The 15,491-nt window shown below is 39.9% G+C and overlaps 1 protein-coding gene across 2 annotated transcripts in view; it reads left to right on the top strand.

The window, feature by feature from the left end:
* NT5C2 (5'-nucleotidase, cytosolic II) overlaps window positions 1-15,491 on the top strand; it is a 325,894-nt gene that overhangs the window by 155,448 nt on the left and 154,955 nt on the right. For both annotated transcript variants that reach the window (XM_053692454.1, XM_053692453.1), the window contains exon 4: window positions 13,639-13,756. In XM_053692454.1, the coding sequence (XP_053548429.1) occupies window positions 13,639-13,756 (118 nt within the window). The remainder of the gene's footprint in view (window positions 1-13,638; window positions 13,757-15,491) is intronic.

Genomic DNA, 15,491 nt, shown 5'->3' on the forward strand with positions numbered 1-15,491 from the left:
TAGATGTGTTCAGCTAGATCCTAGTAGTGCACTTCTGCTCTGGAGCTGATTTTATCTATGTGCAATAATAAACTGCTATAAAAGATGACAGCATTTTCTTTTTGCACCTTTATGTCTAGTTGCATATCCTATATATATAACCTTCTCTTACTTTTCCCATTTGTTAGACAGAAATATATGCAGCACTGTGATGACAGCTAAGTCATTTGACTTTGGAATAGGGTCACATAAAAATAACACATCTGTTTATCTTGGATTCATGCCAACCGTTTAAACGTATATTTAAAAGAGGGAAGTGGCGCACACTAACTTAAAAGATATCGGGTGACTGTTTATTAATCCATTCACTAAGTCATGCTCTCACAGGGGCTTCTGTAACGAGCCTCTTCTTCACAGCAATAATGTTATACAAGAAATACTTTTATCACATTATTCCTCTGCAAATCTATATACACAGAATCAGCCCCTAAGAGGCATATTCTCTAAAGCTCTCTGGGCTGGTGAAATTCTATAAGAATTCTCGCCAGTCCTTTAAATTTCCCTGATGGAATTCAGTAAAGCTTTTTACCCTGAAAACAGAGGTTCATCTAAGGGGCATATACTGCATTTTCGTATGGGAAGGAGATGCATACAATCCAAAAAAAATCATATATAACAATAAATCATATAAAACGAATAATTGAACCATTCACATAAAATACACAAATAAATTGTATTGTTAAACGGACAGTAAAGTCAAAATTAAACTTTCGTGATTCAGATAAAGAATGCAGTTTTACACAACTTTCCAATTGACTTCAGTTATCAAATTTGCTTTGTTCTCCTGGTATCTTTTATTGAAGAGTACAACTAAGTAGGCTCATCAGAGCTCCGGAGTCTGCATGTGTTTTTAGTACTCTAAGGCAGCAGTGTTTTGTATCTTTGTTATACAATGTTGCAAAACACTGCTGCCATAGAGTAAAAAAGACATGTGCACACTCCTGAGCTCTTATGAGTCTACCCAGTTTTACTCTTCAATAAAAGATATCAAGAGAACAAAGCAAATTTGTTTGACTTTCCTGTCCCTTTAAGGTGCATCAAAAAATCGTATTTGATCAAAACTGTAAAATTTGTATGTAAATTACAAAGGAATAAATCATATTAAATATGCACAGTGTAAATCTTAATTTAAGTACACTGGGTCTGCAAAAAAAAATAAAAAAAATCTGTTCTTATATGTAGAAACTACAAACCATAATTGTTTTTGTGAAAAATGGGCTGAACATTGGGAGTTCCCTGGACGTATATAAAAATTGTATCTCAAATTCCCGGCATAATTAAGATCTCACAGCTTTTTCACGCCAGTTAGAAGGTGGCAAGCTTTTCTCAGAACACTAAAAATACTTAATACCCTAATTAAAAAAACACATGCATATGAAAATAGAAGCAATTGTAAGATGCTATACGCAGAAAGCAGGATTTAATTTTTAAAGTGCTTCCCTGCTATAGCTTCGCTCTATGGAGCGAAGTGTCCCTTTCCAGCAAGCTCCATTACTTTATATAGGAGCCCTCTCGCCACTCATAGGGACTTCCCCCTTTTTTCAATAATTCCACCACAGCAGCCCCTGCGAGGGCCAGCGTGAAAAACCATGTCTCATCTGGCGAGGTCTAGAAAATCGGCCCTGAGTGCTAAATTTCAAGAATCCAATGAATCGAAGATTGTAGTGAAATAGATCTGCACAAGGAGCTAAGTGAGAGGAGGGAGGGGCAAGCAATACAAAGTAACATAAAACCTTTTGAGCAGAAGAAAGTATTTTAAGTGAGACCTGGCTAATACTCACCTCTCACTTTCACTCATTCTGACAACCTGTTTCTGAAGGCTAAAAGGTGAGAACAGTTTTGTTTATACAGCTCTGAAATGCACAAGTGGTCCTCAGCACTCAGACAAACAAAAAAAGTTTATTTGCTTAGCACAGCATCACCAATTTTCCAAATATAATAGTAATAATTATACAGATACAAAACCCTTTATCCACACTGTTTGGGACCGGTATAGGTTTAGATTTCGAAAGAATTTGGATTTTAGAATATTTTCATGTTTGCATCTGTGAAATGGGACATCTTGGACAGGGGATTGGACCAAGTATAAACAACATAATCATTTAGGCAGTATTTATTTGTCATAATGCAGATCATACATGCAACATAAACTTAGTTTCTTTCTAATGACACGGTGAGTCCACAGATCATCTAATTACTATTGGGAATATCACTCCTGCCCAGCAGGAGGCGGCAAAGGGCACCACAGCAAAGCTGTTAAATATCACCTCCCTTCCCTCCAACCCCAGTCATTCTCTTTGCCTACGTTAGAGCAAGGAAGTGGTAAAGTGGAGGGGGTTAGCTGAGACAGCAAATTCTGTTGCGCGCCTTTGTACCATACACTACCGGAGTGGAGAAAGCTTTGTCACAGTTATAGCTGTGTTGCGGATAACGGACTTCAATTGACAGAAAATAGAAGTTGAGTCTGGTTCATCTATCAGAGTATTCACTCCGGTGTCAATCGGGCAGGTAAGCACCTAGAGGTTGTCCGGAGTGTTTTTTGGGGTACTTTATTATTTTGTTGCAGAAAAATAAAGCAGTTTTGTTTTAAAATGTAAAGGAACAGTAACTTTTTTTTTTTGTGGGGTATTTTCTAAATAAAGAGGAAATATAAACAATCAGTAAGTAAGGTTGCTGACACAGTAGTGGCTATTCCGAATGACTCCTCCCAGAAATCTGAGGAGGAAGATACTTTGGTAGCATCTGAGGGTGAAATCTCAGACTCAGACAGTGTAATTCCTTCTGCTGATACTGAAGTTGTATCCTTCAGGTTTAAGCTAGAACACCTCCGTTTATTACTTAAGGAGGTTTTAGCTACCCTGGACGACGACAACAACACTACTTTGTACCTTCCATGGTGGAGGTTTTTCCTGTACCAGATTGAGCTACAGATGGCTTGCTAGGGAATGGGAGAGACCGGGTATCCCTTTTTCTCCATCCCCTATATTTAAGAAGATGTTTCCTATAGCAGACTCTATCAAGGAGTCTTGGCAGACAGTACCCAAGGTGAAAGGGGCAATTTCCACGCTGGCTAAGAGGACCACTATTCCTATAGAAGATAGTTGTTCCTTTAAAGATCCTATGGACAAGAAATTAGAGGGATCAAGAAAATGTATGTACACCAAGGTTTACAATGGCAACCTGCGGTGTGTATTGCTACCGTCACTAGTGCGGCAGCATACTGGTTTGATGCGTTGTCTGATTCTATTCGGACAGACACTCACCTTAAAGAAATCCAGGATAGGATCAAGGCCCTTAAGTTGGCCAATTCCTTTATTATGGATACTTCCCTACAGGTTATTAAACTGGGACAAAGATTTCCGGTTTTGCTGTGCTGGCCCGCAGAGCTTTATGGTTAAAATCTTGGTCTGCGGATGTATCATCTAAGTCTAAGCTTTTGGCAATCTCTTACAAAGGAAAGACCTTGTTTGGGTCGGGATTGACGGAAATCATTTCTGACATTACGGGAGGAAAGGGCCATTTCCTCCCTCAGGACAAGAGGATTAAGCAGAAGGGACATCAGAGCAATTTTCGTTCCTTTCAAACCTTACTCTCCTTCTTCCAAACAGGAACAGACATTTCAAGCCTTCCTGGAGGCCCGACTAGTCTTGGAACAAGGGAAAACAATCCAAGAAGCCCGCTATTGACTCAAAAGCAGCATGAAGGACCTGCCCCCTCTCCGGGACCGGATCATGTGGGGGGCAGACTTTCCTTCTTCGCTTGGGTTCGGGATGTTCAGGATCCCTGGGCAGTGGACATCGTGTCCCAGGGATACAAGCTAGAGTTCAAGACCTTTCCACCCAGGGGCAGGTTTCTGCTTTCAAGATTATCTGTAGACCAGATAAAAAGAGAGGCGTTCTTACACTGTGTTCGGGACCTTTCTGACCTGGGAGTGATAGTTCCTGTTCCAATGCAGGAACAGGGTCTGGGGTTCTACTCCAATCTGTTCGTGGTTCCCAAAAAAGAGGGAACCTTCAGACCAATTTTAGATCTCAAAAGTCTAAACAAAGTCCTCGGAGTACCATCGTCAAGATGGAAACGATTCTGTCCATTCTTCCCTTGGTTCAAAAGGGTCAATTTATGATAACGGTAGATTTAAAGGACGGGCACCTGCATGTTCCCATCCACAAGGACCATCACAAGTTTCTGAAGGTTCGCATTTCAAGACAAACACTTTCAGTTTGTGGCTCTTCCATTCGGCCTTGCCACAGCTCCCAGAATTTTATTCTAGGATCCCTGTTGGCGGTGCTCAGATTGTGGGGCATTGCAGTGGCGCCTTATCTGGACGACATTCTGGTTCAGGCGCCATAATAGATTCCTTATCAATGAAAATATTTCTTACAGAAGTCAGGAAATTAAAGATTGTCGATTCTTGTCTAGTGCTTCAGTCCTCTCCTCAACCATCAGTGGCTCAATGTATGGAGGTAATCGGTCTGATGGTAGCGGCTATGGACATCATCCCATTTGCCCGTTTCCACCTTAGACCTCTGCAGTTATGCATGCTCAGGCAGTGAAACGGAGATTATGCGGATCTGTCTCCACAGTTACATCAGGAGCAGGAGACAAGGGATTCTCTTCTTTGATGATTGACTCAGGATCATCTATCCCAGGGAACATGCTTCCGCAGACCCACCTGGGTAATTGTGACAACGGACGCCAGCCTACTGGGATGGGGAGCAGTCTGGGGCTCTCTAAAGGCTCAGGGGACATGGACTCGGTCGGAGTCTGTTCTACCCATAAACATTCTGGAGCTGAGAGCAATCTTTAATGCTCTTCTGGCCTGGCCTCAGTTAGCCTCGGCCCGGTTTATCAGGTTCCAGTCGGACAACATAACTTCAGTGGCCTACATCAACCATCAGGGGGGAACTCAGAGTTCCTTAGCCATGACAGAGGTAGCCAAGATAATTCAGTGGGCAGAGACCGACAACTGCTGTCTGTCGGTGATCCACATCCCAGGAGTGGACAACTCCTGGGATTAAATGAAATAATGCAATTATCTTTTTATTGTGGCTTTAGAGAGGTGTTGTATTTACTGTATGTGGTTTTTTAATTTGTTTCCCAGCCTAGATGGTGCTGAACATGGTGTCCTGCACCCAGGTGTGGATGTTCAGCACTATCAGGTTAAACAACACCTGAGGTTGTTTAGAAGGAAATACAATAAAAATCATATAAACAACAAATATTTAAACCACGCATTCGCAGATAAAAGTACAATTATTTATCCTAATATTTGTGTATAAAATATAAATGATTTAAAATTGTCCTTTATAACCAAATTCTTCTTAGGGTATATATACATATATAAATTATACCACAAAACAATCTAATATAAGCAGTTCCATTAAAGGGACAGTCTAGTCCAAAATTAAACTTTCATGATTCAGATAGGGCTTGTCATTTTAAACAACTTTCCAATTCACTTTTATCACAAATTTTTCTTTGTTCTCTTGGTATTCTTAGTTGAAAGCTAAACCTAGGAGGTTTCATATGCTAATTTCTTAGACCTTGAAGGCCGCCTTTTATGTGAATGCATTTTGACAGTTTTTCACCACTAGATGGCGTTAGTTAATGTGTGTCATATAGAGAACACTGTGCTCATGCATGTGGAGTTACCTGGGAGTCAGCACTGATTGGCTAAAATGCACGTCTGTCAAAAGAACTGAAATAAGGGGGCAGTTTGCAGAGGCTTAGATACAAGATAATGACAGAGGTAAAAACTGTGTTAGTTATGCAAAACTAGGGAATGGATAATAAAGGGATTATCTATCTTTTAAAACAATAAAAGTTCTGGTGTAGACTGTCCCTTTAAATACAGTAGAATTGCATAATTAAAAAACAATAAAATAGCAATTACGTATAATTTTAAATGAGCAGTAGGTTTTTTTCCTGTCTAATTTAAAAATTTGCTTTAATTTGCAGTCCCATGTTTCATGTGACAGCAATCTTCTAATCACAGGCTCATATATGTATGCACAGTTGCACATACCCAGAAGGTTCTGGTGCCTCAGAAAGCGTGCATAGAAAAGACTGTGCACAGTTTGATAATGAAAGTTAATTAACAATATTTGATTTAGATAGTTCATGCAGTTTTATTATATATATACTAGTGCTAAAGCCCGTGTACACGGGCCATTTTCTGCAGTGCAACGGTCCCGCCCGGCCACGCCCCTGCCACCCCCACCCTCTCTGCTGTCTGATCCTCACGGCGGTCACTGCTGATCATTCCTCCGGCCAGATATGTTTGTCTCGCGCTGCAGTCTGTACTGCACATGACTGCATCGGGCAAACATACCTGGCCGTTTATATTATAGGATATATATGTATATATATATATATATATATATATATACAAAATTGCAGAGGTGAACGGCACTCACGAGTATGTCAGCTACCTGGTGCTCACACTAGGGAGAGACAAACAGTAAAGCAGTTATGGATCCCACGGACGGACTCCGTGTTGCAGCAAGGACCCAAGAAAAGCAGGCACACAGGTTTTTTCATAAACACTCCGGTTTATTTGCAAAGTTGATTACCAAACGTTTCGGCTCACACACGAGCCTTTGTCAATGGTGTACAAAACCAAATGTGGAAAACTAGAGCACAAACTAACCTTAAATACCCACCCAGCCCAAGTGATAGACCAATCAGAGAGAGTGACAGCGGCACACCCACTCACACAGACCTAAACAGCTTATTGCCGGGCTCAATGTGGGCGTCACGTGACGTCATCACGTTACCGCCGTCCTGTGTGTAACCATGGAAACATGCGTAACCATGGAGACCAAACATACACAAATGTACTGTGCGGGTGCGCTGGCGGGTAAGCCTCTGATGGAAAACATATCAATTAATCAAACAGTGATCTGAATACCCCTATATACAAATACAATAAAGGAATAGGTATCTATCTATATGCAACACTAAGATCATCCAATCTGCCCAATACTATATTTACTGCCCAAAATCCATAAGTCCCTCGAAGATCCCCCCGGCAGACCTATTGTGTCTGCCAGGGGATCATTGATGCAACCCTTAGCAGAATTCATTGATTTCTACCTTCAACCAGTGGTTCAAAACACTCAGTCCCATCTCAGAGATTCCTCTGAACTCATTAAACTACTGAAAGACTTTGATAATCTGGCCCCTACTGACACTCTAGTTACTATGGACGTAGTAAGTTTATACACGGTGATACCCCATGGGCATGGTATCAACATGGTACGACAAATCCTGATGGACAACCCACTATATACTGGTCCACCTGTGGAATTTCTGCTGCATCTGATGGAGTTCTGCTTGGAGAAAAACTATTTTCGATTTGAAAACGAGTACTTCTTACAAGTTATGGGCACTGCGATGGGGTCAAATATGGCCCCATCGTATGCTAACATTTATATGGCGATGTATGAAAAATATAATATATTCTCCAGGCAGAACCCCATCAAAATGTATCGCAGATACATAGACGATGTCTTCTTGATTTGGGGTGATACCCCTGAAAAACTTATTGGGTGGGTTGAAGGATTAAACACCCTTAACTCCACGATTAAATTTAAAATGGAACATAATAACAATCAGATTCATTTTCTTGACCTGGAAATTTTCAGAGTAGTAACACCTAATGGTGATAAATTGCACACCACCTTGTTCAATAAACCCACTGATAAGAATTCTATACTCCATTACCAGAGTTTCCACCCTAGATTCCAGAGAGATGGTGTTAGCTCCTCACAACTCCTGCGGGTCGTCCGGAACAACACGGATGACTCCCGAAAAGAGAGACAGCTTGAAGAAATGTCACAAAAATTTCTGAGCAGAGGATATCCACCTATGCTAATAGATCAACAAAAGAGTGAAGCCATACAGCTCACCCAGAATGACACTATCCCGAAACGGACAGTAACGGAACAACCGAACCGGATGAACTTTGTAACTACCTACACTCCGGGATCAGGGATGCTTCAGAATGTGATAAGGAAGAATTGGATGATGATCTCCAAGGACACTAGTCTACCTTTTGTGGATGCTCCGGTACCCCGGGTGGTATACAAGCGAGCAAGTAACCTCAGGGATCTACTAGTACTCAGTGATCCCACACACTGCTATGAAAAACAGACATGGCTCACAAGAGGGAAACCAGGATGTTACAAATGTGGCAATTGTGTCACTTGCAACAATCTCATTGCTGGGACATCATTTCAACATCCCCATAACAACAAAAGATACAAAATAAGACATCGATTATCCTGCACATCGGAATATGTGGTGTACGCCATTATTTGCCCATGTTCCAAATTCTACATAGGCAAAACAGTGACAGCGTTCAAAGAACGTTTGGCTAACCATAAAACAGCAATTCGTCAAGCAATAGAAAAAGGTCGATCTGAACAACCGGTTGCGCGACATTTTGCAACTGCAGGACACTCTGTTTCCTCTTTGCGAGTGATGCTGATTGACCATGTGCCCCACAACAGACGTGGTGGTGACAGAGGACTGGCACTATTAAGAATGGAATCCCGATGGATCTTCACACTGGACACAGTTGCCCCTCGAGGCCTGAATGTCAACATAGACTTTGGCTGCTGGTATAAACACAAATAAGATGTGAAGAAGTGGGAGTCATCCAGGACTTATTTTCTACCTACTCCTCTGGCATGATGCAATGTATACCTGTCTAAATATCTAGGGGGCTTGAGATTGTTTTTTATGCCCTCACCTGCTACCTCCCCACATGCCTTGATACTATGAGTATAGAGGGCTGTGTTAGTAGTTTTTTATACTCTGGGTTTCGGTAGCGCTTTTCACTTTATAAGCTATATATTAGGTTTGTCTTAGTGTTGCATATAGATAGATACCTATTCCTTTATTGTATTTGTATATAGGGGTATTCAGATCACTGTTTGATTAATTGATATGTTTTCCATCAGAGGCTTACCCGCCAGCGCACCCGCACAGTACATTTGTGTATGTTTGGTCTCCATGGTTACGCATGTTTCCATGGTTACACACAGGACGGCGGTAACGTGATGACGTCACGTGACGCCCACATTGAGCCCGGCAATAAGCTGTTTAGGTCTGTGTGAGTGGGTGTGCCGCTGTCACTCTCTCTGATTGGTCTATCACTTGGGCTGGGTGGGTATTTAAGGTTAGTTTGTGCTCTAGTTTTCCACATTTGGTTTTGTACACCATCGACAAAGGCTCGTGTGTGAGCCGAAACGTTTGGTAATCAACTTTGCAAATAAACCGGAGTGTTTATGAAAAAACCTGTGTGCCTGCTTTTCTTGGGTCCTTGCTGCAACACGGAGTCCGTCCGTGGGATCCATAACTGCTTTACTATATATATATATATATATATATATATTATATATTTTAAACTGGATCATCTAATAGACCTAAAAAGGGAACACAAATGCTATTGTACAAGTAAAAACAATCCAAACGACATTTGCTAGAAGACATAAACATGAATGTTGTCTGGTGTCACAAGGCGGCAAGATATTCAAATGGTTTCTGTTGCGATGTCGAGAAAGCTGGCAAAATATTTGAAAGGGCTGACAGTGCTGTTCAAAGGCAGAATCGCTGAGAGGCATCTTACCATACATTTCAGTGGGTGGTGATGCTTCTCTGATACGAGCGATATATTCAAAGCCGCATCGCCACCTGCATCGAAGGTGTAATGTAAATGATCCCTTTACTCAGTACTCTATGACAATACAATTTACGTGTGACAACAGAAACTAAACCCGCTTACAATACAATTGTGTGTTAAACATATCAATAATACACCTATATAATACACCTAGCAGGGGGATTGTGGGTATATGATATATGTATATACATTGTTTAATGTTCGAATATGTATGTAAACTGTAAACGTGATTGTACTAATCTTCTGTTGTGTCCTTAGGTGTGTTTTTTTAAAAAACTTATTTTAAGATTGCGGCTGCGCGTCAGTCACAATCTATCTATAGATGTAGATATATATTATTATTGAACACGTTTGCAATCGCAAAATTATGAAATATGAATATTTCAAATGTGAAAATGCAATCGTAATATTGTAAAATATGGAAACACAAAATTGTTATCGCAATATTGTGAAATCACGTTTACAGTCTACATATTCTACATTATATTATACAATCCCCCAGCTCCTATAGTTGTGTTTTTTTTTCTTCGTCTTTATTAACAAAGTTGATCGCAGGCTTGATGAATATATAGGCGCTCTGTGGGAGTAACCTGTACTGTAATGGGGAAACATTGCTGTGGGTTTCTAAAATTCAAAGCACTGTCCTCCATCTTAGCTATCATTTTTCAGCCATATCAGTTTCACCTGCTTGTCACTGGAAATATTTCCCAGGGTGACAAATCTAGTGAATGTGCAGTGAAACTGAGAATGCAATATGCATAATTTAGTGTTACTACACGTGAAACAGTTTTTATTTCCGCAAACGCACAGTCTATTTTATGTAAATTTGCTTTGAAGACATCCCCTCCCCCCCAGTATACATCACCGGTGGACTTTTGCTGAAGTTACGATCCCTATTATATCTTATTGGAGACACATCGCCACTTGTCAGCAAAATAAGGTTCAGCCTACTTTTTTAGAATACTGTATATAGTCAGACTGCGAGCTTTTGCAAACTCAAACAGGCAATTTCTCATTGGTCTGTTGATATTTTAAATATCAGGACCTGTATGTCCATACCATCAGCCTTAAAGGGATATGCAACCCAACATTTTGCTGTCATCATTTAGATGGATAAAATCCTGCTTATTTATTAGTGTATTTACTTTGTTCTTGATATAGTTTGATCAAAAGCAGGTAGGTAGGCTCTGGAGTGTGCACCTATCTGGAGTCTTATATGGCTGTTTTGCAACAACCATATTTGACAAAGTTGGTAAGAACAGTAGATGACAACCAATGACTAGAGGGAGCCGGAAGATAACCTCAATACTAGAGCTGCGCATCTTCACTTGTCTCACGATTCGATTCGATTACGATTATCATTGTAACGATTCGATACGATTCGATTCTACGATGCATCGCGATGCATCACGATTACTGCCCATGATTTTCATGATCTTGTTCTATTTCATATTTTATATATATATATATATTTATATGTGTGTATATATATATATATACACATACACACACACACACATATATATATACATACACACATTTATATATATATATATATATATATATATATATATATATATATATATATATATATATATTGTGTGTGTGTGTGTGTGTGTATATATATAATAATCTTTTAAACAACTGTGTAAGATGGAAGAGCACTTATAAACATAATGCTACAATATGCACAGAAATGTATCTGTAGATTTATTTTACAAAGGAAAACCAGCAGCAGTGTACTCACTCAAACATTCTCACGGAGTACATGCAGACATCTGAAACCTGACCCAGAGAGCATTACCAATAGACCTCCTCTCACACAAATGTTCCGGTCAGGAATTTTTATGACACCTATCCTAAAGAGCCGACAGCAGCCTCATGTAAACAGTGAATCTTTTCTTGTATTATAGATTCACTGTTTACTGTTGTGGTCTCTGCTGCATGTTTCCTCTCTGTCAGATCCCTAGCCCAAACGAGCATTTGAGGGTTGCTGTAAAACTTTTGACTTACTGTATCTAATAGCAACCCTCAAATGCTTGTTTGGGCTAGGGTTCTGACAGAGAGGAAACATGCAGCAGAGACCGCAACAGCAAACAGTGAATCTATAATACAAGAAAAGATTCACTGTTTACATGAGGCTGCTGTCGGCTCTTTAGGATAGGTGTCATAAAAATTCCTGACCGGAACATTTGTGTGAGAGGAGGTCTATTGGTAATGCTCTCTGGGTCAGATATCTGCGCAGTGTGCACAGCAAGTCCTGAATCACAGGACTTCCCTGAATCACAGGAGTTCCCTGAATCACAGGAGTTCCCTGAATCACAGGAGTTCCCTGTCAGACTCGCCTGGCATGTATGGGGTTAATGGTGCCTATCTGGGAGTTGCCTGTTCTATGTCACCTGTCTTTATATAATATAAGCCTTTCCAAGCCTCCTCCTCCCCTGTATGTCAGTTCGTTTATTTTTTTATTGCAAGTACTGTGAGTTTGCCCTCCCTTCGCTGACTGCTGCTTTATTTAATACTATTGGTATTGGTAGTACTAGCAGTCAGTGCCTATCGCTGTTCTACATTATCAGCAGCTAATTCAGAGGGATTATATGAATTCCTGTGACACTGGCTACCGAGAGCCTCTCTCTGACGTGCACAATATTGCACTACGTAGAACAGTGATAGGCACTGACTGCTAGTACTACCAATACCAATAGTATTAAATAAAGCAGCAGTCAGTGAAGGGAGGGCAAACTCACAGTACTTGCAATAAAAAAATAAACGAACTGACATACATGGGAGGAGGCGGCTTGGAAAGGCTTATATTGTGGCTCCATAACAGTGAAGTTTAAAAACGGAGCAATGAGTAAACCAGAGTGTTCCATTTCCTCACATACCGCGGGGGTCAGGTAAGACACCAACGATGGCTGCTTGCAATAAAAATATAAACGCAATGACATACAGGGGAGGAGGCGGCTTGGAAAGGCTTATATTGTGGCTCCATAACAACAGTGAAGTTTAAAAACGGAGCAATGAGGAAAACAGGAAACTGACAGTACAAGACCCATTTCCTCACATACCGAATCCCCTGCCCATGACGTCACTGACCCGGAATCGATTAAGAGCCTTCACTGCATCGATGCAGAATCGTTCACTGCTGCATCGTGATGCATCGGTGTGACGATTATTTTTGACAGCCCTACTCAATACTATGCTTATAGAATGTATTTAGGGGTCGATTTATCAAAGGCTTTTTCCGGCCTTTGAGCCCCTACAGCTGCAGGTTCTCACAAGAGAACCTGTTCGCCTTTTTTAACGAGCAGCAGTCATCAGACCACTGCTTTCCTAACCTCTTCCCACCTGTAAGGTGGCGAAATTCAATCTCCGGGGTCTAGTCCGACCAGGCGGATTGAAAACTCCTGCCCAAGTGTGATTGGCTGTGCACGGGCAGGGGGCGTGATTGCACATGAGCGCAACATAGAGCTCATGTGCAATGGTAAATTCCTTCAGGGAAATTCGCCCCGCCAGAGGCGAGCTGCGGTGGACAGGGGCGCATATATGCACCCCTGTCCACCTCAGCTTGATAATTCTAGCCCTTAGTGTTTAAAGTTCCTTTAAGTCTGCCGCTTATTTTAATAAGTTGATTCTACATGGAACGATCGCTTTGCTGTCCCATACTTAAGCGATCTGTTTATTGTCTCACCCCTCAATAAAAATAAAATACTCTGTACCGGTCAGAGTAAAATAGTTTCACATTATGTATCCTGATTGACATAAGTAGAACAAATAAAAATTCAAGAAAAAAAAACAAACATATTTTCTGGTGTTTTGTTAATATTTTTTTACTATATTTATTCTGATATCTGTGTGCAATATTTGCCGCTAAATCTCTTACATATACATTTCTTCTTTCTTTTTTTCAGTATACAAGTCGCCAGAGTATGAATCTCTTGGCTTTGATCTGACAGTTGAAAGACTTGTGTCCATTGGATATCCTCAAGAGCTTTTAAGCTTTGTTTATGACCCTACTTTTCCCACCAGGTGAGGAATTTGTGTTATTAATTAATCAGAAGGCACTTAAAGGGACATGGTATTAAAATTATATAATGTATATGGAGCAAAAACATGCTAAAAATATTTTTGCATGAATTTTTTTAAAGGGATACTAAACTTCTACGATTCAGATAGAGCATGCAATATTAAGCAACATTCTAATTTAGTCCTATTATCCATTTTTCTTTCTTCTATTGCTATGTTTTGTTTGAAAAAACAGGAATCTAAGCTTAGGAGCAAGACCATTTTTTGTTCAGCACCCTGGTTAGTGCTTGCTTGATTGGTGGCTACATTTTGAAGAAATTTTGATAATAGAACTAAATATAAACAAATACATTTGTACACCTATGTAGACATATATAGAAGTGCATTGGACCCCTTTGCAATTAAAGGGACACTGAACCCAATTTTATTCTTTCGTGATTCAGATAGAGCATGACATTTTAAGCAACTTTCTAATTTACTCCTATTAGAAAATTTTATTCATTCTCTTGGTATCTTTATTTGAAATGCAAGAATGTAAGTTTAGATGCCGGCCCATTTTTGGTGAACAACCTAGGGTGTCCTTGCTGATTGGTGGATAAATTCATCCACCAATAAAAAAGTGCTCTCCAGAGTACTGAACCAAACAACAATCTTAGATCCCTTCTTCTTCAAATAAAGATAGAAAGAGAACGAAGAACAATTGATAATAGGAGTAAATTAGAAAGTTGATTAAAATTGCAGGCTCTATCTGAATCACAAAAGAAAAAATTTGGGTTCAGTGTCCCTTTAAGTAGAGGAAAACACGTAAAAGCATATTTATGCAGTACTCATATTTAGTAAAGTGTTATACTCTGTATTTACTGTAAATATTTCACATTCCTATGTTCTGCACATAGAACATATTCCCCTATGTATTTTTAAATAGATATTCCTATATATATATCCATATATAGAAATATGTATTTATGAATAAATAGAACATATTCTGCTATGTGACGAACATTGGAATGTGAAATATTCATATTTTTCATGTCAGGTTAGCGCATTTGAAAATATGCAATCGGATTTGCGTGTGAGTAGGGTTTTAGGTTTTCCCCCCACTTTTTTATCCATTGACTTGTATGGGGGAAAATGTAAACTCCCACGCGATATTATAAGTTCGGCTTTTTGTGCTTGTCGAGTTAGCACAAAAGCGAAAACCGTTTACTTTCAACTAATAATAGGAGCGCAAAAAGCCAAACGTCTATCGCAGTTAACACTCGTGTGGGAGCCTTAATTAGCGAGCCACCTGTAATCTTGCCCATAGTGTTTTGTTTTGCCTATAGGCAATTTACTTTTAATTGTTGTTGTTATGACATAGACTATGATCAAAGTAGCTAAATTTTGCATCTATGTATTTCTTAATCCATATCGGCCCCCAGTTCCATTTCACCAGAGTTTTTTGCTGGGTTTTCAAAACCAACGCTATTCCAGTCCGTTAGACACAACCACTATAACCCACTTATATGCTTTTCATAAGTGTTTATGGGACAATTACCACCCCTATTCCTTAAATATGTGCAGTTCTACACTGTATTCCAATCCATCAGCTTGTGAGAGGATTTTTTAACCTTTCTAAGGTTACAGTCTTGACATCTTGTTAAGGTTGTTGTTTTTGTTTGTTTGTTTTTTTGCAGTTTTTGAACAACATTTCCTGTGCCTTTTGCACTATTATTTTTATGATCACTTATTTGTAAAC

The sequence above is a fragment of the Bombina bombina genome, chromosome 9 (genome assembly GCF_027579735.1).
Source record: "Bombina bombina isolate aBomBom1 chromosome 9, aBomBom1.pri, whole genome shotgun sequence".
NCBI classification, from domain to species: Eukaryota; Metazoa; Chordata; class Amphibia; order Anura; family Bombinatoridae; genus Bombina; species Bombina bombina.